Source organism: Mobula birostris, chromosome 18 (assembly GCF_030028105.1).
Source record: "Mobula birostris isolate sMobBir1 chromosome 18, sMobBir1.hap1, whole genome shotgun sequence".
In the NCBI taxonomy this organism is placed as follows: Eukaryota; Metazoa; Chordata; class Chondrichthyes; order Myliobatiformes; family Myliobatidae; genus Mobula; species Mobula birostris.
In genome coordinates, this window is record NC_092387.1 from 59,083,071 (window position 1) to 59,107,447 (window position 24,377).

The following is a 24,377-nucleotide window of genomic DNA, read 5'->3' on the forward strand; positions in this document are numbered from 1 at the left end:
GAGCAGGCTATGGGACTTACAATTAGTATTATTGTAAATGGTTTTTGGTCCAAATTGTATTCTGTCCTTCCCAAACAGAGGACAGACAGCCTATTAATATCCTGAAATAAGACCCAGTGACGTTAGCATTGTAGACCAGGATTTGCATGATACATTTCTACTTTCTCAGGATGTGCCTGTAAACTAATGTGGAAGATATTTATTTTGTAAAATGCAAGCTACTATTACCTGGATTCCTGAGGGAATGTGTGTATACCAGAGAACCATTGTGGACTATACTACTGTAGTAGTAGTCAACCTATTTTGTATAAGTGGCAGTTACTCACTAGCCATTTATCATGGAGTTTGGAGCATTTTTACAAGAGTACCTTGAAAGCCTCCAGAGATTTCTCCAGATTCACTTTAGACCTACAACTTGCACAGTTCTCTTCACTGTACGGCTTATTATGACCCGGCTGGAAATCTTTCCCCAGAGGCGGAAGAGGGAATTGTTAGATGGTATAAATTAAATATCTTATGCCCCAAGTTCATTGCAAACTGTAAATCAAGTTTGCGAACAATGTATGATACGTATTTTACAAAATCCAGGGAAACAGGTGGAAGGATCTGATACTCCAGTCTCTGTAAAAACATTCATGCAATTACAGATAGATCTTATAGAATTACCTTCATGTGAAGGATATAAATATGTATTGGTCATTATTTACTTTTTTTTACAATGGTTTGAAACATTTCTTTGTAGAAAGGGTGATACAATTACAGTAGCTACATGTTTGTTAAAGGAAACCATCCTGAGGTTCAGGATCCTTTAGAAATTGTCTAGCAATAACAGTGCCCACTTCACCAGAAAGGTAAAAGAAGAAATATGTAAGGCCTTGCAGATTGACCAACATTTCCATTATAGCTACCATCCTCCATTGGCAAGCTTAGTAGAAAGGATGAATGGAATAATTAAAAACAAGTTTAGTAAAATGTGAAACACACACAAAATGCGGGAGAAACTCTACAGGTCAGGCAGCATCAACGGAAATGAATAGATGGTCGACATTCGTAAAATGAGTGAGCGATTGAAAGTTAATGAGGCAAGTAAAGTCTTTTACTGATTGAAAGAAACGCCAAACATGCGATAGACTACAAAAGCAGCATGATAGAGACAGTGGAAAGTCAAAAGAGCAAATCCTTGTGTTAACCGAATGAGCAAAAATACACAATAGTTCAATCGATGTGCATTGTACGAAGTTTCAAAGTGAACTAAAACAATGTTGGGCGGGTACAATAGCTTAGTGGTTAGCACAATGCTTTACAGTATGGCCAACCTGGGTTCAATTCCCACAGTTGCATGTAAGGAGTTTGTACATTCTCCCCGTGACTGCATGGGTTTCCTCTGGGTGCTCCAGTTTCCTCCCACAGTCCAAAGACATGTTGGTAGGTTAATCGGTCATTGTAAATTGTCCTGTGACTAGGCCAGGATTAAATTGGGAGATTGCTGGGTATCACAGCTCGAAGGGCCAGAAAGGCATATTCTGCACTGTATCTCAGTAAATAAGTAAGTAAAACAAACAAACAAATAAATAAATAAATAAATGTGTTAAAGTGCAGCCTTGACTTCAAGTGAACGGTGCTGCTAGTGACACTGTTGGTGACTGGTGCACCACCCGGGGAAGCAGCTGTTTCTGAAGCTCCACCCAAGGATTTACGGCTCACATCAAACAGTCTCCCTATACAGTGTGCAACGGGGTCCTGAATTACCACTATGAACTGTGCTTTTGAAAAGAGAGAGAGAGAGTTATTTAACACCGACATCTTATTTTCAAAAGAGAGAGAGAAAGAAAGTGAGAGAGAGACAAAGACTGCTTTGAGATGGTGCTATGAACCCCTAAGGTTCATATTTCCTGTGGACTGTCACTTTAAGGCACAAGGAGGAACTGAGACTAACTTTTGGATTTCTGCTGAGTTCAGAGACAGAGGGCACCGAGCAGCTGATAAGTCACTCTGGTGACCGAGGGCGGCGTTATTTGATGGACAATCGATGTTATGGTTTCTCTGGAGCATGTTTATACTTCCCAAGGACATGGCCTGCTAGTGCATTCTTACACAGAGAAAGGAGGGAGGAGTTATTTGGATGACAGTTGGTTCTCAGTATGGTGAGGTAAATAAGAGGTCAGATGATAGACCTGACACACATGTTTTTTGGACACTGAATGAGCTTTGTTGTGCCCACAGTAGAAGTGGGTTTCTGGAGGATTGATCAGGTGGATCGATCAGTGGCTCTTGCAGTGAGAAAAGGGATTGACTGGTGGGCAGTTGACCATGTGTCCAACCTTTGCCTGGGTTGATGATTCCACCACTGAAGAATGGTCCCCTTTGTTGAAGTCACAGTCAGTGACTTTTAAAGGATTTCAGAGGACAACGAGAAGATCAACGGCGTCAGCTCACTTGAAGACTCAAATCTCTCTCTCCACCACTACTCAACTCAATACCACGAACTGAACTGAACTTTACTCATTATCGTAAGACTATCTATTTACCCCTAGACTTGAAGAAGCTTGGTTTTCCTATATATTCCACACTTACTTATATATAATCATTTGCTAACCTGTTTGATTTATCTGCATTTATATTGCGTAGTTACTAATAAATATTATTAGTTAATCACAATACTGGACTCCAAAGTGTTTTCCATTCCTGCTGGTTCTTTAATCTGTCACGGGGTACGTGTCAAGTGCCACCATCCGATCACAGGAGAATTACACGACTCCAGGTATAGTGACTCCATCTGAACTCAGGAATCACAGGATGGACATGACATGAACTCTACAGGAGTCCCTAGCGACTCACGTGAGAATAATAATGATGAAACAAAAAGATGTAACAAATGCTAGTTAATGTATTGACAAGCTAGTGGCAGATCAATCAACTATTGCTCAACTGTTCAACAATATTCCGAAGGACAATAAGTGGTCAGATGGCCCTGTGACTCTTAATGAAGAACAACTGAAAGATGACATTGTGTAAGGGTGGCAGTGGATCCTGATGAAAGGTCTCAGCCCAAAATGTTGACTGTTAACTCTTTTCCATAGATGTTGCCTGGCCTGCTGAGTTCCTCGAGCGATTTGTGTGTATTGCTTTGATTTCCAGCATCTGCAGATCTTTGTGGACTGCACCTGCATTAAGAATCCCTGCTATATCTGGACAATTCACTCTGTATGTCGACGAGAAAAACATAAGCAGTCTTAATTCAAGAACATGGAGACCGACAGCATCCTGTCAGTTATTACTCTGCCAAAGATTTGGTTCTATACACTGATAGCCCCTCAGTGATTGAGAGAGGGATTCAGATTGTTGTTTCTGGAACCCAAGACATTGATCAGTAACTTGTCACTGCAAATGGAAGGTCAGGGACTCTATCTGGGGAGCAGTAAAGGTACCTCTACAGAACTGACAAATCTCAATCCTCCCTGTCTGCTGAACGGCACATTGGATATCTGGTTGCCGGGCCAACCTCTAGTTGCAGAGCATGATCCCCGCGTATGAGGGGAAGTGGAGAGAGGCGTGGCCCTGGGAGGCCTGGTGTTATCTTGCTTATGTAGTGCCCCACATGTGACACCTGGTGTCACTCACTCACTACCCTCTGGCCTGGTGGCACCAGAGATCCACAAGAAAAGATGACAGATTTTGGATGATCGCACTTCATCCATAAGGGACTGTGAGATTGTCCTGGGAACTGATTAATATGGCATTGGCATTGGAGAAAATAGCGAATGAAACCACATATGCCTTTGACCAAACCCAGCAAGCATTAACCAAGTTGTCAGCAGAACCGATGGCTATTCACACAGTGGCATTTCAGAATAGAATGGCTTTGGATTTTATTCTATCAGAAAAAGGGTGCACTTGTGTTGGGGTACTACATATCTGAAAAATCAGGAAGTATACAGTAACTAGCCTGGCAAATGACATCTGAGAAGATACCAAAGAGATTAAGAAAGTAGGCGATCATCATCACAACTATTTTACCCTGGGAGGTGAATTGTGGTTATTCGAGGTTCTGGGAGGATTATGGGCAGCTATTCTGTATTATGGTATAACTATTTGTATTGTACAGGGCCCTGGTGAGACCACACCTGGAGTACTGTGTGCGGTTTTGGTCTCCAAATTTGAGGAAGGACATCCTTGCTATTGAGGGAGTGCAGCGTAGGTTCACAAGGTTAATTCCCGGGATGGCGGGACTGTCATATGTTGAAAGATTGGAGTGACTGGGCTTGTATACTCTGGAATTTAGAAAGCTGAGAGGGGATCTTATTGAAACATATAAGATTATTAAGGGATTGGACACGCTGGAGGCAGGAAGCATGTTCCTGCTGATGGGTGAGTCCAGAACCAGAGGCCACAGTTTAAGAAAGAGGGGCAGGCCATTTAGAACAGAGTTGAGGAAAAACTTTTTCACCCAGAGAGTGGTGGATATATGGAATGCTCTGCCCCAGAAGGCTGTGGAGGCCAAGTCTCTGGATGCTTTCAAGAAAGAGATGGATAGAGCTCTTAAAGATAGTGGAATCAAAAGTTATGGGGATAAGGCAGGAACTGGATACTGATTGTGGATGATCAGCCATGATCACAGTGGATGGTGGTGCTGGCTCAAAGGGCCGAATGGCCTACTCCTGCGCCTATTGTCTATTATAATAATGGCTGGTATTCTTTAACGATTTTTGTGTGAAATAATAGGACAAAGGAGAGGATATTAAGGAAAGGAATGGGTACTCATTGAAGAGGACGGATGCAAAGGGAATTTTGGATAGGGATTTTAAGAGGCATCATTGCCTTATATACATATATATATCCAGATTTCAATTACTGTATTTGGTTTAATGTAAAGTTGTCATGAAATGGCAAAAAGGAGGAAATGTGGAAATATACTTTATTTGTAGTAACAAAATAGAACCTGTATTGTACCAGAGTGCTTTGTTAATTGTGTTCATGCAACACTATGCCGATGGACCTTGAATATATGATAAACGGCAGAAAGACAAGCTGACATGTTCCTGGAAGAATGCCAAGTACACTAATTAAGCAGATGTGCAGAATGTCCTTGAACTGAAGCTAACACTTGGGTATAAAAGAGTGATCATGCAGTCTGTTTTTAATCAAAGTTATCACCAACTCTTGTGCGGTGCTGGTCTTTCCTTGCAGTGAGTGAAATAAACACACTTGTGATTGATCCACCCTGAGTTAATTGTTGTTTGTTGTAAGACATAGCAACAAGGTGCGCAACAGTAAGGACCGGTGATGCTAAAGACCTACACAGGCGAAAAAGTGTCTTCTAAAGGCAAACTGAAAGTGCATGTGATGTACAAGGCAAAACACAGCAGTTAAAGCTTCATGTGTTGAAAAGTGGAGGGCCTGTACTTTTCGGACATGAATGATTGAGAAAAATCCAACTAGACTGGCACACAATCAAAGCTCTCAATGTGTCGTCAACAGGCAACAGCAGCCCAAAAGGTAGCACTAGCCAGAGACTGTCACAGCTACTTAATGCTACTGAGAAGGTGTTTGAGAAGAGTATTGGTAAACTCAAAGACATGAAGGCCAGAACTGCAAAACCAAGGTTCCGTAAAGTGCATCCAGTACCTTACGCACTACATCCTAAAGGGGATACTGAAGTTCAGAGCTTTGAGGCGTCTGGCATACTTTCCAAGGTGGCTGTACAGACACAAAAAATTGTCCACACCCAGCGTCCCAGTGATAAAGAAAGGAAAGGCCGGAGCTGTTCACTTATGCAGGGACTTCAAAGTGAGCATAAACCCTGTGCTGCGTACTGTGCAGTATCCCCTGCCATGAATAGAAGGCATTCTTGCGTCTTTGGCAGGTGGGGTGAGGTTTTCAAAGGTTGACTTGTCACAAGCCTATCAAATGGAGACAGACGAGTCAAGCAGGAAGTTCCTCATAATCAACACTCACAAGGGACTGTTCCAGTATAATCTTTGGCATCACATCAGCTCCAGCAATTTGGCAAAGAGCAATGGACCAAGTGCTCCAAGATATCCCAGGAATACAATGTTACCTTGATGACATCATCATGACTGACAAGAATGATGAAAAGCATCTCCAGAACCTCAGTAAAGTGCTTACCAGGCTGAGTGAGTATGGTCTGCACACAAAGAGAGTGAAATATTAGTTTTTCAAGAAATAAATCTCATATGGTGGATATGTCATTGACAAGCAGGGCTTACGTAAATCACAAGAGAAGATTGAAGCAGTGCTGCAGACACTGAAATCAAAAAATGTGTCAAAACTCAGGTTATACATGGACCTGGTAAACTACTACCACCAATTTCTCCCAAACATTGCTACAGTGCTGCACCCATTGAATGCACTGTTGCAGACAGGAGCAAACTGGAAATGATCAGAAAGATGTGAAAGTGCGTTCAAGGAAACAAAGAAACTAATAACATCAGATGAACTGCTCACCCATTATAAGACCATAGGATACAGGAGCAGAATTAGGCCATTTGGCCAATCATAGCTGATCCTTTTTTCCCCTTCTCAGCCCCATTTTCCAGCCTTCTTCCCATAACCTTTGATGCCATGTCCAAACAAGAACCTATCAAGCTTTGCCTTAAATAGACCCAACAACCTGGCCCCCACAGCTGCCTCTGGTAAAAAAATTCACAAATTCATCACCTTCTGGCTAAAGAAATTTCTCCAAATCTCAGTTTTAAATGGACACCCCTCTATCCTGAGGCTGTTCCCCCTTGCCCTAGACTCCCCCACCATGAGAAACATCCTTTCCGCATCTACTCTGGCTGTGTCTTTCAACATTTGAAAGGTTTCAACGAGATCCCTCCTTATCCTTCTAAATTCCATCGAGTACCAATCCAGAGATATCAAACGTTCCTCGTATGATAAACTTTTCATTCCCAGAATCATCCTGGTGAACCTCCTCTGAAACCTCTCCAATGCCAGCACATCTTTTCTTAGATGAGGAGCTCAAAACCGTTCACAATACTCAAGGTGAAACCTCACCAGTGCCTTATAAAGCCTCAGCATCACATCCCTGCTCTTGTATTCTAGACTTCTTGAAATGAATGTTAATATTGTATTTGCCTTCCTCACCACCGACTCTACCTGCACGTTAACCTTCAGGGTATTCTGCACAAGGACCCTCAAGTCCCTTTGCATCTCAGATTTTTTGATTTTCTCCCCATTTAGAAAATAGTCTGCACATTTATTTCTACTACCAAAGTGCATGACCACACATTTTCCAACATTGTATTTCATTTGCTACTTTCTTGCCTGTTCTAATCTGTTAAAGTCCTTCTGCAGCCTATCTGTTTCCTCAACACTACCTGCCCCTCCACCAATCTTCGTATCATCTGCAAACTCGGCAACAAAGCCATCTATTCCATCATCTAAATCACTGATATACAGCATAAAAAGCAGTCCCAACACCAACCCCTGCAGAACACTACAAGTCACTGGCAGTCAACCTGAAAAGGATCCTTTCATTCCAACTCACTGCCTCGTACTAATCAGCCAATGCTCTAATCAGGCCAGGAGCTTTCCTGTAATACTATGGGCTCTTAACTTAGTAAGCAGCCTCATGTGTGGCACCTAGTCAAAGGCCTTCTGGAAATCAAAATATACAGCATCATTGCATCACCTTAATCTTTCCTACTTGTAATCTCCTCAAAGAATTCCAACAAGTTCATCAGGCAAGATTTTCCCTTAAGGAAACTGTGCTGACTTGGTCCTATCTTGTCCTGTGTCAGCAGGTACTCCATAACCTCATCCTTAACAATTGACTCCAACATCTTCCCAACCACTGAGGTCAGGCTAACTAGTCTACAATTTTCTTTCTGCTGCCTTCTTCCCTTCTTAAAGAGTGGAGTGACATTTGCAATTTCCAGTCCTCTGGCACCATGCCAGAGTCCAATGATTTTTGAAAGATCATTACTAATACCACCACAATCTCCACTGCTATCTCTTTCAGAACCCTAGAGAGCAGTTCATCTGGTTCAGGTGACTTATGTACCCTTAGGTCTTTCAGCTTTTTGAGCACCTTCTCCCTTGTAATAGTAACTGCACTCACTTCTCTTCCTTCACAACCTCCAGCATCTGGCACACTGCCAGTGTCTTCCGCAGTACAGACTGATGCAAAATACACATTTAGTTCATCTGCCATCACCTCGTCCTCATTATTACTTCTCTGGATTCATTTTCTAGCAGTCTTTTATCCATTCTCATCGCTCTTTTATTTTTTTACATACTTGGAAAAGTTTTTAAAGCTTGCTTTCATATTTCATCTTTTCCCACCTAATGATTCTTTTAGTTGCTTACTCTAGGGTTTTAAAAGCTACCCAATCCTCTACTTCCTGCTAATTTTTGCTTTGTTGTATGCCTTCCCTTTTGCTTTAATATTAGCTTTGACTTTCCTTGTCAGCCTCTCATGGCCTGAGTCGATGTTCCTTCTCCCCACACCCTTCCTTGTCAGCCATGGTTGTACTATTTTGCCATTTGAGTAATAAATAAATAAAGGCATCCGTTAGTCTTGCGAGACCATGGATCTGCACCTGGAAAGTCTTCACTCTCCAGGGCACAGGCCTGGGCAAGGTTGTATGGAAGACCAGCAGTTGCCCATGCTGCAAGTCTCCCCTCTCCACAACACTGATGTTGTCCAAGGGAAGGGCATTAGGACCCATGCAGCTTGGCACCAGTGTCGTCGCAGAGCAATGTGTGATTAAGTGCCTTGCTCAAGGACACAACACACGTTGCCTCGGCTGGGGCTCAAACTCACGACCCTCAGGTCACTAGTCCAATGCCTTAACCACTTGGCCACGTGCCCACATTTGAGTATTTCTTCATTTTTGGAATACATCTAACCTGCACATTCCTCATTTTTCCCAGAAATTCACAACTGCATTTAGTCTGCGATATACTGTAGAGTCTGTATTTCATCTGTGATATACTGTGGAGTATGTATTCAGTCTGCAATGTACTGTGGAGTCTGTATTTAGTCTGCCATGTACTATGGAGTCTGTATTTAGTCTGCGATGTACTGTGGAGTCTGTATTCAGTCTGCGATGTACTGTGGAGTCTGTATTTAGTCTGCCATGTACTATGGAGTCTGTATTTAGTCTGCGATGTACTGTGGAGTCTGTATTCAGTCTGCGATATACTATGGAGTCTGTATTCAGTCTGCGATGTACTGTGGAGTCTGTATTCAGTCTGCGATGTACTGTGGAGTCTGTATTCAGTCTGCGATGTACTGTGGAGTCTGTATTCTGACTGCGATGATATACTGTGGAGTCTGTATTCAGTCTGTGATATACTGTGGAGTCTGTATTCAGTCTGCGATATACCGTGGAGTCTGTATTCTGTCTGTGATATACTGTGGAGTCTGTATTCAGTCTGCGATATACTGTAGAGTCTGTATTTAGTCTGCGATATACTATGGAGTCTGTATTTCGTCTGTGATATACTGTGGAGTCTGTATTCAGTCTGCGATATACTATGGAGTCTGTATTCAGTCTGCGATATACTGTAGAGTCTGTATTCAGTCTGCGATATATTGTAGAGTCTGTATTCTGTCTGTGATATACTATGGAGTCTGTATTCAGTCTGCGATATACTATGGAGTCTGCATTGCATCTGCGATATACTGTAGAGTCTGTATTCTGTCTGCGATATACTGTAGAGTCTGTATTGCATCTGCGATATACCGTGGAGTCTGTATTCTGTCTGCGATATACCGTGGAGTCTGTATTTAGTCTGCGATGTACTGTGGAGTCTGTATTCTGTCTGCGATATACCGTGGAGTCTGTATTTAGTCTGCGATGTACTGTGGAGTCTGTATTCTGTCTGCGATATACCGTGGAGTCTGTATTTAGTCTGCGATGTACTGTGGAGTCTGTATTCTGTCTGCGATGTACTGTGCAGTCTGTATTTAGTCTGCGATGTACTGTGGAGTCTGTATTCTGTCTGTGATGTACTGTGGAGTCTGTATTCATTAACGCAGTTTATATTTTCTTTAATTCTGTACCTTTCCAGGAAATTTCTAACAATGTCATGAGCTACAGTTGGATAAGGGTGTAGAATTGCTATTTCTCTTGTCTTTTCCTTGTAGTTTGATTTTCCTATAGTTGTTGTATTTTTATGTAATCACCTATACACATCTAATTACTCAGTGAATTTTCCAGCAATTATAATATAGTTGCTTTTGAATTTTTCTAGAAACTTATAAGTTCTCAGTAGCAGATGTAATGGCACTTGAATCTGGCTATTTCAGAGGTAAATTTTATCACCAGAATTTGCATTATCTCTAGTCTAAGTATCTTTTTTTGTTCTTTGTTCTTGTAGCACATAATAAAATTGCCAGCAAAGTTCAAAAGTTCAAAATAAATCTATTATCAAAGTACCTTTATGTCACCATACCTCCCTGAGATTCATTTTCTTGTGGGCAATCATACCAAAAACGCAATAGAAAACAATGCAAATGAAAGACAAGCAACACACATCAAAGTTGCTGGTGAACGCAGCAGGCCAGGCAACAAATGAAAGACGCCACTCAACAGAACAGATGGTACCCAATGTGCAAAAAGATAACAACAAACTACACAAATACAAAAACAAAGAAAAAGATAAAGAAGAACAATTGAAAACAAGAGATAATGAGTCTTCGTAAATGAATCAGTAGGTTGTGGGGACATTTCAGTAATGGAGCAAGTGAAGTTGAGTGAAGTTATCCCCTCTGTTTCAAGAGCCTGATGGTTGAGGAGTAGTAACTGTTCCTGAACTTGGTGATGTGGGTCATGTATCTTCTTCCTGATGACAGCAGCGAGAAGATAGCATAACCTGGATGGTGGGAGTCCTTGATGATGGATGCTGATTTTTTGTGACAGCATTCCATGTTGATGTACTCAATAGTGAGAAGGGCTTTACCTGTGATGGACTGGGTCGTATCTATGACTTTTTTTAGGCTTTCCCATACAAGGGCATTTCCCATACCAGGCCATGATGCAACCAGTCAATATACTCTCCACCACATATCTATAGATGTTTGCCAAGGTTTTAGATGATACGCCGAATCTTTGCAAACTTGTAAGAAACTTTGTAATGGCACTTACGTGCTGGACCCAAGACAGATCCTCTGAAACTATAACTCTGAGGAATTTGAAGTTGCTGACCCTCTCCACCTCCGATCCCCGGATGAGGACTGGCTCATGGATCTCTGGTTTCCTTCTCCTGTAGTCAATAATCATCTACTTGGTCTTGCTGACATTGAGTGAGAGGTTGTTGTTGGGGCACCACTCAGCCAGATTTTCAGTCTCCCTCCTGAATGCTGATTCGTCATCAGTTTTGTCCCGGCCAATGACAGTGGTGTCATTGGCAAACTTGAATATGGCATTGGAGCTGTACTTAGCCTCACATTCATAAGTATGAAGTGAGTAGAACAGGGGGCTAAGTACGCAGTCTTGTGGTACACCTGTACTGACGGGAATTTTGGAGGAGGTGTTGATACCAATCTGAACTGATTGGGATCTGCAAGTGAGGAAATTGAGGATTCAGTTGCACAAGGAGGTATTGAGGCCTCAGTCTTGAAGCCTACCTATTTGTTTTGAAGGGATAATACTATTGAATGCCCAGCTGTATTCAATGAAAAACATCCTGATGTATGCATCTTCACCATCCAAGATGTTCCAGGGCTGAGTGAAGAGCCAATGGAATAGCATCTGCTGTTGACCCTTTGTGACGGTAGGCAGACTGAAGCAGATCCAAGTTGCCTCTCCAGCCAGAGTTGATATGTTTCATCACATACCTCTCAAAGCACTTCATCACAGCTGATGTGAGTGCTACTGCACGTTAGTCATTGAGGCAAGTTACCGCATTCATCTTAGGCAGTGGTATAATTGAAACATGCTTGAAGCAGTAAGAATTATGCCATGTTCTTGACTTCTGAAGAGCCTTTTAATCTCAAAAGCATCAGGATCCAACATTACCATGCAGAACAGTAAATAGTGTTAGTGTTAGTAGTGTGATCACTCGAGTCGAGTATGATGTTCTCCTAAGGAGTTGTCTAATGGGGGGGGGGTCCTCAGGTGGCTGTCGAGGCTGATCTGGGATCCATATATCCTGGTGTAGTGCGGGCAAAAATAAGTGATGGCTGAATCAGAACCAAGTTTCATATCACCAGCGTATCTCATGAAATTTGTTAACTTTGCTCATTGCAGCCAAAAAGTTCTATTCAAATGGCTCAAAGGAACATCTAAACAAGTCTGATGCATTTTGGAAACAAGTCCTGTGGACTGATGAAGTTAAAATAGAACTTTTTGGCTGCAATGAGCAAAGGTATGTTTGGAGAAAAAAGGGTGCAGAATTTCATGAAAAGAACCCCTCTCCAACTGTTAAGCAATGGGGTGGATCGATCATGCTTTGGGCTTGTGTTGCAGCCAGTGGCACGGGGAGCATTTACTGGTCAAGGGGAGAATGAGTTCAATTAAATACCAGCAAATTCTGGAAGCAAATATTGTACCATCTGTAAAAAAGCTGAAGGTGAAAAGAGGATGGCTTCTACAACAGGATAATGATCCTAAACACACCTCAAAATCCACAATGGACTACCTCAAGAGGCGCAAGCTAAAGGTTTTGCCATGGCCCACACAGTCCCCTGACCTAAACATCATCGAGAATCTGTGGATAGACCTCAAAAGAGCAGTGCATGCAAGATGGTCTAAGAATCTCACAGAACTAGAAGTCTTTTGCAAGGAAGAATGGACGAAAAGCCCCCAAACAAGAATTGAAAGACTCTTTCTGGCTACAAAAAGCGTTTACAAGCTGTGATACTTGCCAGAGGGGGTGTTACTAAGTACTGACCATGCAGGGTGCCCAAACTTTTGCTTCGGGCCCTTTTCCTTTTTTGTTATTTTGAAACTGTAAAAGATGGAAATAAAGAAGTTTTCTTGCTTAAAATATTAAAGGAATGTGTCATCTTTAACCTTATGCCTTTTGGAAATCAGTTCATCTTTTACTCACTTAGCTATTCACAGTAACAGAAATTTTGACCGGGGTGCCCAAACTCTTGCATGCCACTGTATATGTATATTAAATAGTTAAAATAAGAATAGTAGTTCAAAAACATAAATACTTTTTAAAAAGTGATCTGGTGTTCATAGGTTCAATGTCCATTCGGAAATCAGATGGAAGAGGGGAAGAAGCTGTTCCTGAATCTTTGATTACGTGCCTTCAGGCTTCTGTACCTCCTTCCTGATGCTGACAATGAGAAGGAGGCATGCCCTAAGTGACGGGATTAATAGTAGTCGGGTCTTTTGGTTGTTCAGTTCCTCCTTTCTCACTGCCACTTGTTCTCTGCGGCACAGTGGAGTTGCTGAGATGACACACTGCTCCCTCTTGAAAAGATTCCCTCCAGGTGTATCTGTCCTTCCAGTTTTTAGACGTAATGTTGAATTACTTCAGGCTGATTTTGATGTTATCTTTGAAGCGTCTCCTTTGCCCACCAGGGGCTTGCTAACTGGGAGTAAAGGGTCTGTTTGGGGAGATGTGAGTTAGGCATCCGGATGACATGACCTATCCATTGGAGTTGGTGATGGAGATGCTGTTCATGTTGGCCTCCTCCAGTACACTAACAGGTGTTAGTGAGACTGTCCTTCCAGCTGATCCTCAAAATCATTGGTGAGGATCTTTGTTGATATTGCAGATATTGTATGCCTGCTGTAAGTGGCCCACGATCCAGCTCCATATAGTAATGTAGAAAGGATGACTGCTCTAGAGACCAAAAGTTTTATTTTTGACTTGTAGGTTGCGGTCTTCAATGTTAGTGCCTTGCATACTGCAAGGCCAAATGCAGGTCTTCACAATCTTTCTTTGGAGAACAGGACGAAACTGGTGGGAAATCCTTAATATTGATTAAAGAAGGAATACCGTGAACTAATTTTTCATTCCCTTTTGAGATCTGGACATTGCAGGAAATGCCAGGAGTCATTGGCATCTCCTGATTGGCTTCAAGAAGGTGGTAATGAATTACTGCCTTGAACTGCTCTTCTTCTGATGAATGTTCTTACGTGGTACTGGAAGGGAAGGATTTCCAGTGTTTAATAGCAGTGAAGCTGAAGGATTGGCGATATATTTCCAAGTCAGAATGGTGTTCAACTTGAAGGGGTATATGCAGGTCCTGGTGTTCCCATTGTAACTGCTGGCCTTGCCCTTGTTCGAGATTACAGGATGGGGAGTTACTTTTGAAATAGCCTTTCAAACCATCATCCCTTTGGGAGTGATGCACCATGTTGTTGTTTGAGAGGTTTCCCCACAGGACTCAGCCCCTCCATATCCAGTAGCAGAAGGAGCCTAGGCTGTGATCCACTCCCATGGAGCCTTTACTGAGCTTTAGTACATCCCTCTGCATGTACCGCTGCAGTCTGGACTATGCCAGTAGGATCATTCCCTTACAGGCAACACACACAAAATGCTGGGAAAACTCAGCAAGGCAGGCAGCATCTATGGAAAGGATTTACCAGCCGGCGTCTCAGGCAGAAACAGCGACGGTTTATCCCTCTCCATAGATGCTGCCTGATTTGTTGAGTTCCTCCAGCATTTTGTGCGTGTGTGTTTTGCTCAAGGTTTCCAGTAAGTGCAGACTCCCTCATGTTTATGATTCGCTTACAGACCCCTCGCTGTGCTGGAAGACCAAAAGGTTCTGGGCATTGGCACAGTTATCATGTGCTGAAGGATCTGTTCCTGCACTGATCAATGTACTGCATTGAATAGAGGGGCTGACTTGGGTAGCTTTCTTCTACCATTACACTGGACAACAAAGATTTTGCTTGTTGAATACGTTTGGGTCTATTTTGCACATTTTGGGTTGCTGCTCATGAAAATTGCCCTGATATTTCCCTATCATGCACCATTTTTTAAAAAATCGCTTATATTTGTTATTTCAATGAATTAATCAGTTCAATTAAAATGTTGCCCACAACGTAAGCTGAAAAGTTTTCTATCTTGTCCCGGCATGCCTGGGCATGTTCAGGCAGAGTGGATGCTGCTTGGGAGGACAGGTTTTAGAAAGGCTATAGATTTCCATGTGAATGATTTTGATTTTGATTTTGATTTTGAGACTAATGTTTGTCAGAAAAACTGATGCCATTAGGAAGCTATTTTTGCTGGTCCATGAATCAAACAACATCATCAAAGACAGGCAATTTGAAGAATTTCTAGTGGGACTGGAGAAAATCGCACAGAAGGCATTCAAGGATGTTGTTGAAAGTTTTTTTTGGCATTGACAGAGCACCAAACTACGTGCTGCTGGTTGACTATGTGCTTCAAGCACACAAAACCATTAATTGCAACACCGTACTAAAGAATCATTTTCCACATTCCATTTTTTCCCTACAAATCTTGATGCTGTCAGTGACGAGCATGGTGAAAGGTTTCACTAGGACTTTGCAGTTATGTTGAAATGGTATCAGGGCAACTGGAATCCATCAATGCTGGCTGATTATTGTTGGACGATTATTGTTAAACAAGACACTGAGTACCATGGAAAATCATCAACAAAACATTTTAGCATAGTTGAACTATCGTAAAGTGTCTGCACCATCAAGCAATTAAATGCATTATATTCAATAAAAGTTAATTTATTGTTTCTCCAAATTCCTTCATGATATAAGTAGTCTGAAACTATATTTGTGTTAATATAAGCAAAAAAAATGAGGAAGCAAGACTTTCAAAAACATTTGTTGTCCAGTGTTAATGTTAGAAACATAGAAACATAGAAAACCTACAGTGCAATACAGGCCCTTTGGCCCACAAAGCTGTGCCAAACATGTTCCTACCTTAGAACTACCTAGGCTTTAGCCATAGCCCTCTATTTTTCTAAGCTCTATATACCCATCCAGGAGCCTCTTAAAAGACCCTATCGTTTCCGCCTCCACCACCGTCGCCAGCAGCCCATTCCACGCACTCACCACTCTGTGCGTAAAAACTTACCCCTGACATCTCCTCTGTACCTGCTTCCAAGCACCTTAAAACTGTGCCCTCTCGTGCTAGCCATTTCAGCCCTGGGGAAAAGCCTCTGACTATCCACACAATCAATGCCTCTCATTATCTTGTACGCCTCTATCAAGTCACCTCTCATCCTCCACCGTTCCAAGGAGAAAAGGCCGAGTTCACTCAACCTATTCTCATAAGGCATGCTCCCCAATCCAGGCAACATCCTTGTAAATCTCCTCTGCATCCTTTCTATGGTTTTCACGTCCTTCCTATAGTTAGGCAACCAGAACTGAGCACAGTACTCCAAGTGGGGTCTGACTAGGGTCCTACTTTTGCATTTGTTTCAAATTTTCAGTTTCTAAAGTTATTTTGTTTCAGTTACTGAAGCATTCACCTCCAAACTGGCACTTTTAATTACCGACACCTTCCCCGACTCCCAGAGGAGGCGTTGTGTCTGGAACAGAAACAAAGTCGGCTTGTTTTTGCCATGGTTGTAAAGATCTCCCTGGTCAGGGGTTAATTTAGCACGCTGCCCTTTTTCTAATTTCAACTGCAAAATATCACTGTTCTGCAAAGCGCAATAAAACTCTTCCAATTGTAGGTTTCGAGCTTTACACAGCGGAGTTTCCAGAATTTCAGTTGCACGCCATAAATACAAACTCGGACAGGATTAATTGTAAATTATGTATAGGAAAAAATACAAATTTTGCGTGAGAAGTTGCATATTTTACGCAAGTAAGACTGCATGTAGGTAAAGACATAAATGTAGAAAGGTGCCGGGGAAGGACCAGCAATATCTTGAGAGATACCATCCACCCTGCTCATGGACTGTCCTGCTCCAATTAGGGAAAAGGCTATGCGACATCCACGCCAGGACCACCAGACTCAAAACGCAAGGTCGCATTGTGTATTCCACGGACCAGCAAATTCCGGTTGGCTTAGTGAACAGAGCGGCAGACACCCCTGCTGAAATCCGGAGGAAAACACAGAGGATGCAGAGGGGGATCACAAAGCCGAAGAAAGAGGACCGGGTCGAGACAACAGAGACTTTTGGAGAAGAGGAGTTCGCTGGGTAATACCGTTCCGCCTGACCAGAAGTGCACCGAGAGCGGTAAGCGGCGTGAAGGAGTGGGGTGCTTACTGATCTGGCTAACAACAGATGGTGCAATCCGGGGTATATTACGATCGAGGAACGTGTTTGCAGACTGGATATTGAACTTTTTACTGTTGGACTTCGGCCACATTCCACCGTGATACAACACTGGGCAGCACGGGAGGTCGTTCCCGCCTGTGGCCACCGAACTTACAGCTCCTCCCGTGGAGGGTCAGACACCCTGAGCCAACAGACTGGTTCTGGACTTATCTTCCATCTGGCATAGTTTGCATTTTGTTGTTTGATTGTTGGGGTTTTTTTGTATTGCTATATTTACGCTCTATTCTTGGTTGGTGCAGCTGTAACGAAACCAAATTTCCCTCGGGATTAATAAGGTATATCTATCTATCTATCTAAAAACAGTTACTTCCCCAAACTCTCATGCTGATCAAGTCCGCTCATTAACCACCTCAGCATTACCACTTTATCAGTCACCTTATGTACCGATAAGGTATATGTTGGCACGTGGCCAAGTGGTTAAGGCGTTCGTCCAGTGATCTGAAGGTCGCTAGTTCGAGCCTTGGCTGAGGCAGTGTGTGTGTCCTTGATCAGGGCACTTAACCACACATTGCTCTGCGATGACACTGGTGCCAAGCTGTATTGGCCCTAGTGCCCTTCCCTTGGACAACATCAGTGGCGTGGAGAGGGGAGACTTGCAGCATGGGCAGCTGCCGGTTTTCCATACAACCTTCCAAGGCGCAAATCCATGGTCTCATGAGACTAACAGATGCCTAAATATATGTACCGATACTCCTGTACCTAGTGTCACTCCATACGTGCAATGTATGTAAGCTTATTTATATTCATTACGTACGATTGTGCTTTTAATGCTGCATCGGATCGGAGTAACTATCATTTCGTTCCCTTTTACGCGTTTGTACTGAAGAATGACAAACAATTCTGAATCTTGACATTCTCCACAAGAAACGTTGTAAACTTTGTGCAAGGTTTAGTCAAATTCATCTAGAGATTTTTAAGCTACCAGAGGGAGTTGTTAAAATATAAATAAAGGAAATTCTGCAGAAGGTGGAAGCCCACAGCAACACACAAAATGCTGGAGGAGCTCAGCAGGTCAGACAGCACCCATGAAGATGAATAAACCGTCGACATTTCGAGCGGAGACTTGAGGAGGGTCTGCTGGAGTATGTTTTGTTTATCAGGCCGCGTGTCCTTTGCCCCCGGAAGCGTTATTTCTCCTTCCGAGAGAAGTTGCTGCCCGATTTAGCCGAGTGAAGGCAGTGGGTAGGAGGAGTCCGGTGCGGTAGTTCGTTTTGCTGTGTTTTCTCTCTGGCCCCGTTCTCTCGGATGGAGTTACTGGATGGCGGCTGGCTGCGCCCCTCCCAAACTGCAGGAGTTTATCCTCACGGAGAAGCTGGGCAGCGGCTCCTACGCCACGGTTTATAAAGCTTACAGGAAGGTAAGAGGTTGCCGGGCGGCCTGGCCCAGGCACCCTGTGATGTTACTGTGGAATCGTATATAAAACTTTGCATGCCTTCTGATTTATACCATCGACCAGATTGCAGCAGGTGCTTAACATATGGTGGTTGTGAAATTAACTTTGCTTTAGCATGGAATCTAGTTCAGGGCTTCCCGCTTTCCAAAAATAAGGCTGTGTGAAATAAAAACCAAGGGGCTGGAAACACTCAGCGCCTGCAGAAAAGGAATTAGCGTTTAATGATGGAGAATTGGGAAGGAGAGAAGTTAGTTTTCAGCAGCGGAGAAGGTGGGAGATGGGCGGGTAGAGCAAAGGGAATATCTCTGATAAGGTAAGATCCATGGCACAGTTACAAGCATATTACACTGCAGTATCCGCAACGTGATGTTAATAGTGGTGCTCTGGGTTATGCCTAACAGGCCAGGCTATACCAATAAGGTCTTAAAAGAAAACTAGTCAGAATAACGAAATGAAACTGCAGATTCTGCAAAATCTGGAGCAACACGCAAAGCGGACTTAGTAGGTCAAGAACATCTGTAAGGGAAATGGACAGTCGACGCTTCTGGTCTTGACCCTTCAGCTAGATTTCTGGCTAATTTTGTAATTCAAAAATATAACTTGCCAGGCAGATTGGGTGTTTGATAGTTTTCCATTTTTAAAAAATGGGTTCTTTTGGGTTTCTTTGTGTTGTGGCTGCCTGTAAACTCAAGGTTGTATAATACATACCTAATTTGTTAATAAATGTACTTTGAACTTTGAGAACACGGGTCATTTGCATTCTCCACACCCAATTTTACCTTCATTCTTCTCCCTCTATGTATATAAGCCAATCTTGTGTATTTACAAACCCCATTTCCAAAAAAGTTGGGATTTTTTCCAAAATGCAATAAAAACAAAAATCTGTGATATGTTAATTCACGTGAATTTAACTGACAAAAGTACAAAGAAAAGATTTTCAATAGTTTTACTGACCAACTTAATTGTATTTTGTAAATATACACAAATTTAGAATTTGATGGCTGCAACACACTCAACAAAAGTTGGGACAGAGTTAAAATAAGATTGAAAAGTGCACAGAATATTCAAGTAACACCGGTTTGGAAGACTCCACATTAAGCAGGCTAATTGGTAGCAGGTGAGGTATCATGACTGGGTATGAAAGTAGCGTCCGTCAAAGGCTCAGTCTTTGCAAGCAAGGATGGGTCGTGGCTCACCCCTTTGTGCCAAAATTTATGAGAGAATTGTTAGTCAGTTCAAAAGGAACATTTCTCAACACAAGATTGCAGAGAATTTAGGTCTTTCAACATCTACAGTACATAATATTGTGAAAAGATTCAGAGAATTCAGAGACATCTCAGTGCGTAAAGGGCAAGGTCGGAAACCACTGTTGAATGCGCGTGATCTTTGAGCCCTCGGGCAGCACTGCCTAAGAAACCGTCATGCTACTGTGACAATTATAGCCACCTGGGCTCGGGAGTACTTTGGAAAACCATTGTCACTCAACACAGTCCGTTGCTGCATCCAGAAATGCAACTTGAAACTGTATTACGCAAGGAGGAAGCCATACATCAACTCTATGCAGAAACACCGGCAAGTTCTCTGGGCCCGAACTCATCTCAGTTGGACCGAAAGACTGTGGAACCATGTGCTGTGGTCAGATGAGTCCACATTTCAGCTAGTTTTCGGAAAAAATGGGCGTCGAGTTTTCCGTGCCAAAGATGAAAACGAACATCCAGATTGTTATCAGCGAAAGGTGCAAAAGCCAGCATCTGTGATGGTGCCCACGGCATGGGTGAGTTGCATGTATGTGAAGGCACCATTGACTTTGAGGCATATATTAGGATTTTAGAGAGACATATGTTGCCATCAAGGCGACATCTCTTCCCGGGATGTCCATGCTTATTTCAGCAGGACAATGCCAGACCACATTCTGCATGGGCTACAACAGCATGGCTTTGTAGACACAGAGTGTGTGTGCTTGACTGGTCTGCTGCCAGTCCAGATCTATCTCCTATTGAAAATGTGTGGCACATCATGAAGAGGAAAATCAGACAACGGAGACCACGGACTGTTAAGCAGCTGAAGTCTTATATCAAGGAAGAATGGACAAAATTTCCAATTGCAAATCTACTACAATTAGTATCCTCAGTTCCAAAATGATTAAAAAGTGTTAATAAAAGGAAAGGTGATGTAACACAATGGTAAACAGGCCTCTGTCCCAACTTTTGTTGAGTGTGTTGCAGCCATCAAATTCTAAATTTGTGTATGTTTACAAAATACAATTAAGTTGGTCCGTAAAACGATTGAAAATCTTTTCTTTGTACTTTTGTCAGTTAAATAAAGGTTCACGTGAATTAACATATCACAGATTTTTGTTTTTATTGCATTTTGGAAAATATCCCAACTTTTCTGGGAATGGGGTTTGTATATGTATTCTAATATTCTTCTCCTTCCCTTTCCCTTCTGGTAATTACTTCCCCTTCCCCATGTCTTTTTTCCCTATTCCTCATTCTGGTAACCCTCTCAGAATAGAAGAATGTCCCTTGAGAACAGAATGGAGGAATTTCTGTAGCCAGAGGGTGGTGAATCTGTGGAATTCATTGCCACAGATGGCTGTGGAGACCAAGTCATTGGCTATATTTAAAATAGCGGTCGACAGGTTCCTGATTAGTAAGGGCATCGAATATTATGGGAGGCTGGCAGGAGAACTGGGTTGAGAAGGAAAATAAAACAACCATGGTGGAATGGTGGGGCAGACTCGATGGGCTGAATGGTCTCATGCCTTATGATCTTATTGTCATGGGACCTCTGTTTGTAAGCCCTGCAAAGGGTGCACGTGGGACAAAGAGCATGATGTGGGGCCTGAAGGAAGCTGTAGGACTGCTGTGTGGAAATTGGCAGAGATGCTTGTAAATAAATCCTGCCAAAAGAAGTGTTCAGGGTGGGGCCTGGCTAACAGGTAAGATAGAGGGAGTACAAGCGTAGGGGTGTGTTGACTATGTTGCCTCTGTTGGCTAGGCAGCAGATAGGGACATCTGAATATAACGCCTACAATGAAAAACAGTAAATGTGGGAAGGATTCTTTACGTCAGACTGCAGAACCCTGAGCAAACAGTGATGGTTCTGCTGTGTGTCAAGTTAGGGTATCAGACCCTCTTGGATTCTGAACCTTGCATCATGCTTCAGAACCTTCGAATGCACAGGATTGATAGAGTAGTGGACTCAGCCCAATACATCACCGGCAGCTGCTCCCCACCAGTGTTGGTCAGCACTGCCTTGTGAAGGCAACATCCGCCGTCAACGATCCCTGCCATCTTCTCAGGGCTACCACTGGGCAGGTGATACACGAGCCTGAGGTCCCACAGCACCAAGTTCAGCCATCATTCAACCTTGAATCGACAAGCACGACCCTAATCACTCCCTCAGTAGAGCAACACTGGCCGGTTTGCACTGCAGTAGGCATTTTATTTTTGTTCTATTTCTGTTCTTTCCTCTGTGAACTGCAGACACTTGTGGCCTAATGAACCAGCACTGCCTAATTCTGGTTTCCGTTGTCACTGAACCATGCACGTGAATACAGTCAAATGAAAGAGTGTCCCTCTGGGACCAAAGTGCAAAACACAGCACCAACAGTCACACACAACTCATATTACGATAGCAGTAAAACATAATAAATTTTACAAAAAAAACTATAGGTTGAGTGTGCTTGGCCTTTTCTTCTTGGAGCGACGGAGGATGAGAGGTGACCTGATAGAGGTGTATAAGATGATGAGAGGCATTGATCATGTGGATAGTCAGAGGCTTTTTCCAGGGCTGAAATTGGCTAACATGAGAGGACACAGTTTTAAGGTGCTTGGAAGTAGGTACAGAGGAGATGTCAGGGATAAGTTTTTTACGCAGTGAGTGGTGAGTGCATGGAATGGGCTGCCAGTGACGGTGGTGGAGGCGGATATGATAAGGTCTTTTAAGAGACTCCTGGATATGTACATGGAGCTTAGAAAAATAGAGGACTATAGGTAACCCAAGGTAGTTTCTAAAGTAAGTACATGTTTGGCACAGCATTGTGGGCCGAAGGGCTTGTATTGTGCTGTAGGTCTTCTGTGTTTATAACCCAAGGCCCTGAGTGTCATGGGATGTTGTCCTGGAGCCATGCTTTCTGCAAGATCAAGCAGCACTTCCTCACCTTGCACTAGTGCAGTCGCAGACAAACGTGGTTCAGCTTGCCTTACACCAAATGAGCGCTAGAGGGCAGCACCACCAGAAGGAGCCAGCCCTAGCCCAGCCCACCGCGTCACGCTGCCTCCGATGTCTCCTCCCCTGGGCGGCTGCAGCAAGCGACCCCACGGCACGAGGTCCACACAACAGCTGAGGCCACGCAGCTCTCACTGCGCCGGTGTCACGAATGAACTAGTGAACTGGACTTGCAGTATTCTAATGGCCAATATCCAACAGGGTCTTACGATCACAAGATAAATGTCAACAAGACGTTTGCACCATCTGATGGACCGCGCGCCACCTCTGGCGGCGTTCTCCTTGAGCTGCTATCACAGGCAGCGACACGGTACACAATCCTGCTTCACTGCTCTCGAGCAACTGGCTGAGGGGGTCGACCTACAGTACTTGACGTTCTCAACATCCATCAGTGTCTTACGATTGTAAGAAAGGCATAAGGGATGAACAATTGCCCCTACGTTTGAACGCAGAGAGGCCGCTGCAACTGAGCGCACCGCCATCTTACTAGAATAGTTACCGAAGATGAAAAATCACCCAATGGACCAATTAACCTACCAGCCGGTACGCCTATGGGATGTGGGAGGAGACCGGAGCACCCAGAGGAAATGCACAAGGTCATGGGGAGAACGTACAAATTCCTTACAGACAGCAGTGGCAAGTTAACCCTGGTCGCTGTCGCTGTAGTACGATTACGCTAGCCGCTACGCTACTTTACCTGGATCTTGATACTTGCCTGTTGCACTTTTGCCTAAATAGCGTCTGTAGAGCACTTTAAGAAATCACTAAGTTAATGAAATTTCCAAAGCAAATGCCAGTTATCAGTGAGATCCAATTTAGAGTATTGTGTGCAGGTCTGGCTGCCTACCTACAGAAAAGATGTAAATAAGATTGAAAGACTACAGAGAAAATTTACAAGGATGTTGCTAGGATTTGAGGACCTGAGTTATAGGAAAGGTTGAATAGTTTAAAACTTTATTGTTTGAAAATGAGGGGAGATTTAATCGAGGTGTACAAAATTGTGAGGGGTATAGATAGGGTAAATGCAAGCAAGCTTTTTCCCACTGAAGTTGGATGGTCATGGATTAAGGGTGAAATATTTAAGGGGACGTGGCCAAGTGGTTAAGACGTTCGTCTAGTGATCTGAAGGTCGCCAGTTCGAGCCTTAGCTGAAGCAGTGTGTTGTGTCCTTGAGTAAGGCGCTTAACCACACATTGCTCTATGTCTGTGTGAGGAGTGGAACACCACACAGTCTTTTGTTCCGCGCCTTGCAAGGCATGAAAATGCCCGAAGCTGGCCTCTTAGGCGTGAGTCGAAGATTCCTCCCCTCCTATTTAAGGGGAACCTGAGGCGATCTTCTTCACTCAGAGGGTGGTGAGTGTGGAACAAGCTGCCAGTGGAGGTAGTGGATGTGGGTTCGATTTTAACATTTAAGAGAAGTTTGGGTAAGTACATGAATGGGAGACGTATGGAGGGCTCTGGTCTGGGTGCAAGCCGATGGGACTAGGCAGAATAACAGTTTGGCATAGACTACTTGGGTCAAAGGGCCTGTTTCTGTGCTGT

The 24,377-nt window shown here is 43.3% G+C and overlaps 1 protein-coding gene across 4 annotated transcripts in view; it reads left to right on the forward strand.

The window, feature by feature from the left end:
- The first annotated feature begins 18,361 nt into the window (after nucleotides 1–18,361).
- The window catches only part of ulk3 (unc-51 like kinase 3), a 73,847-nt gene continuing 67,831 nt past the window's right edge, over nucleotides 18,362–24,377 (forward strand). For 3 of the 4 annotated variants that reach the window (XR_011889654.1, XM_072282768.1, XM_072282767.1), the window contains exon 1: nucleotides 18,362–18,566. Coding sequence is in view for 2 of the 4 variants with exons in the window: in XM_072282768.1 (XP_072138869.1) it covers nucleotides 18,468–18,566 (99 nt within the window). In the remaining 2 variants the exon portion in view is untranslated. The remainder of the gene's footprint in view (nucleotides 18,567–24,377) is intronic. The other variant, XM_072282769.1, reaches the window with a different exon arrangement.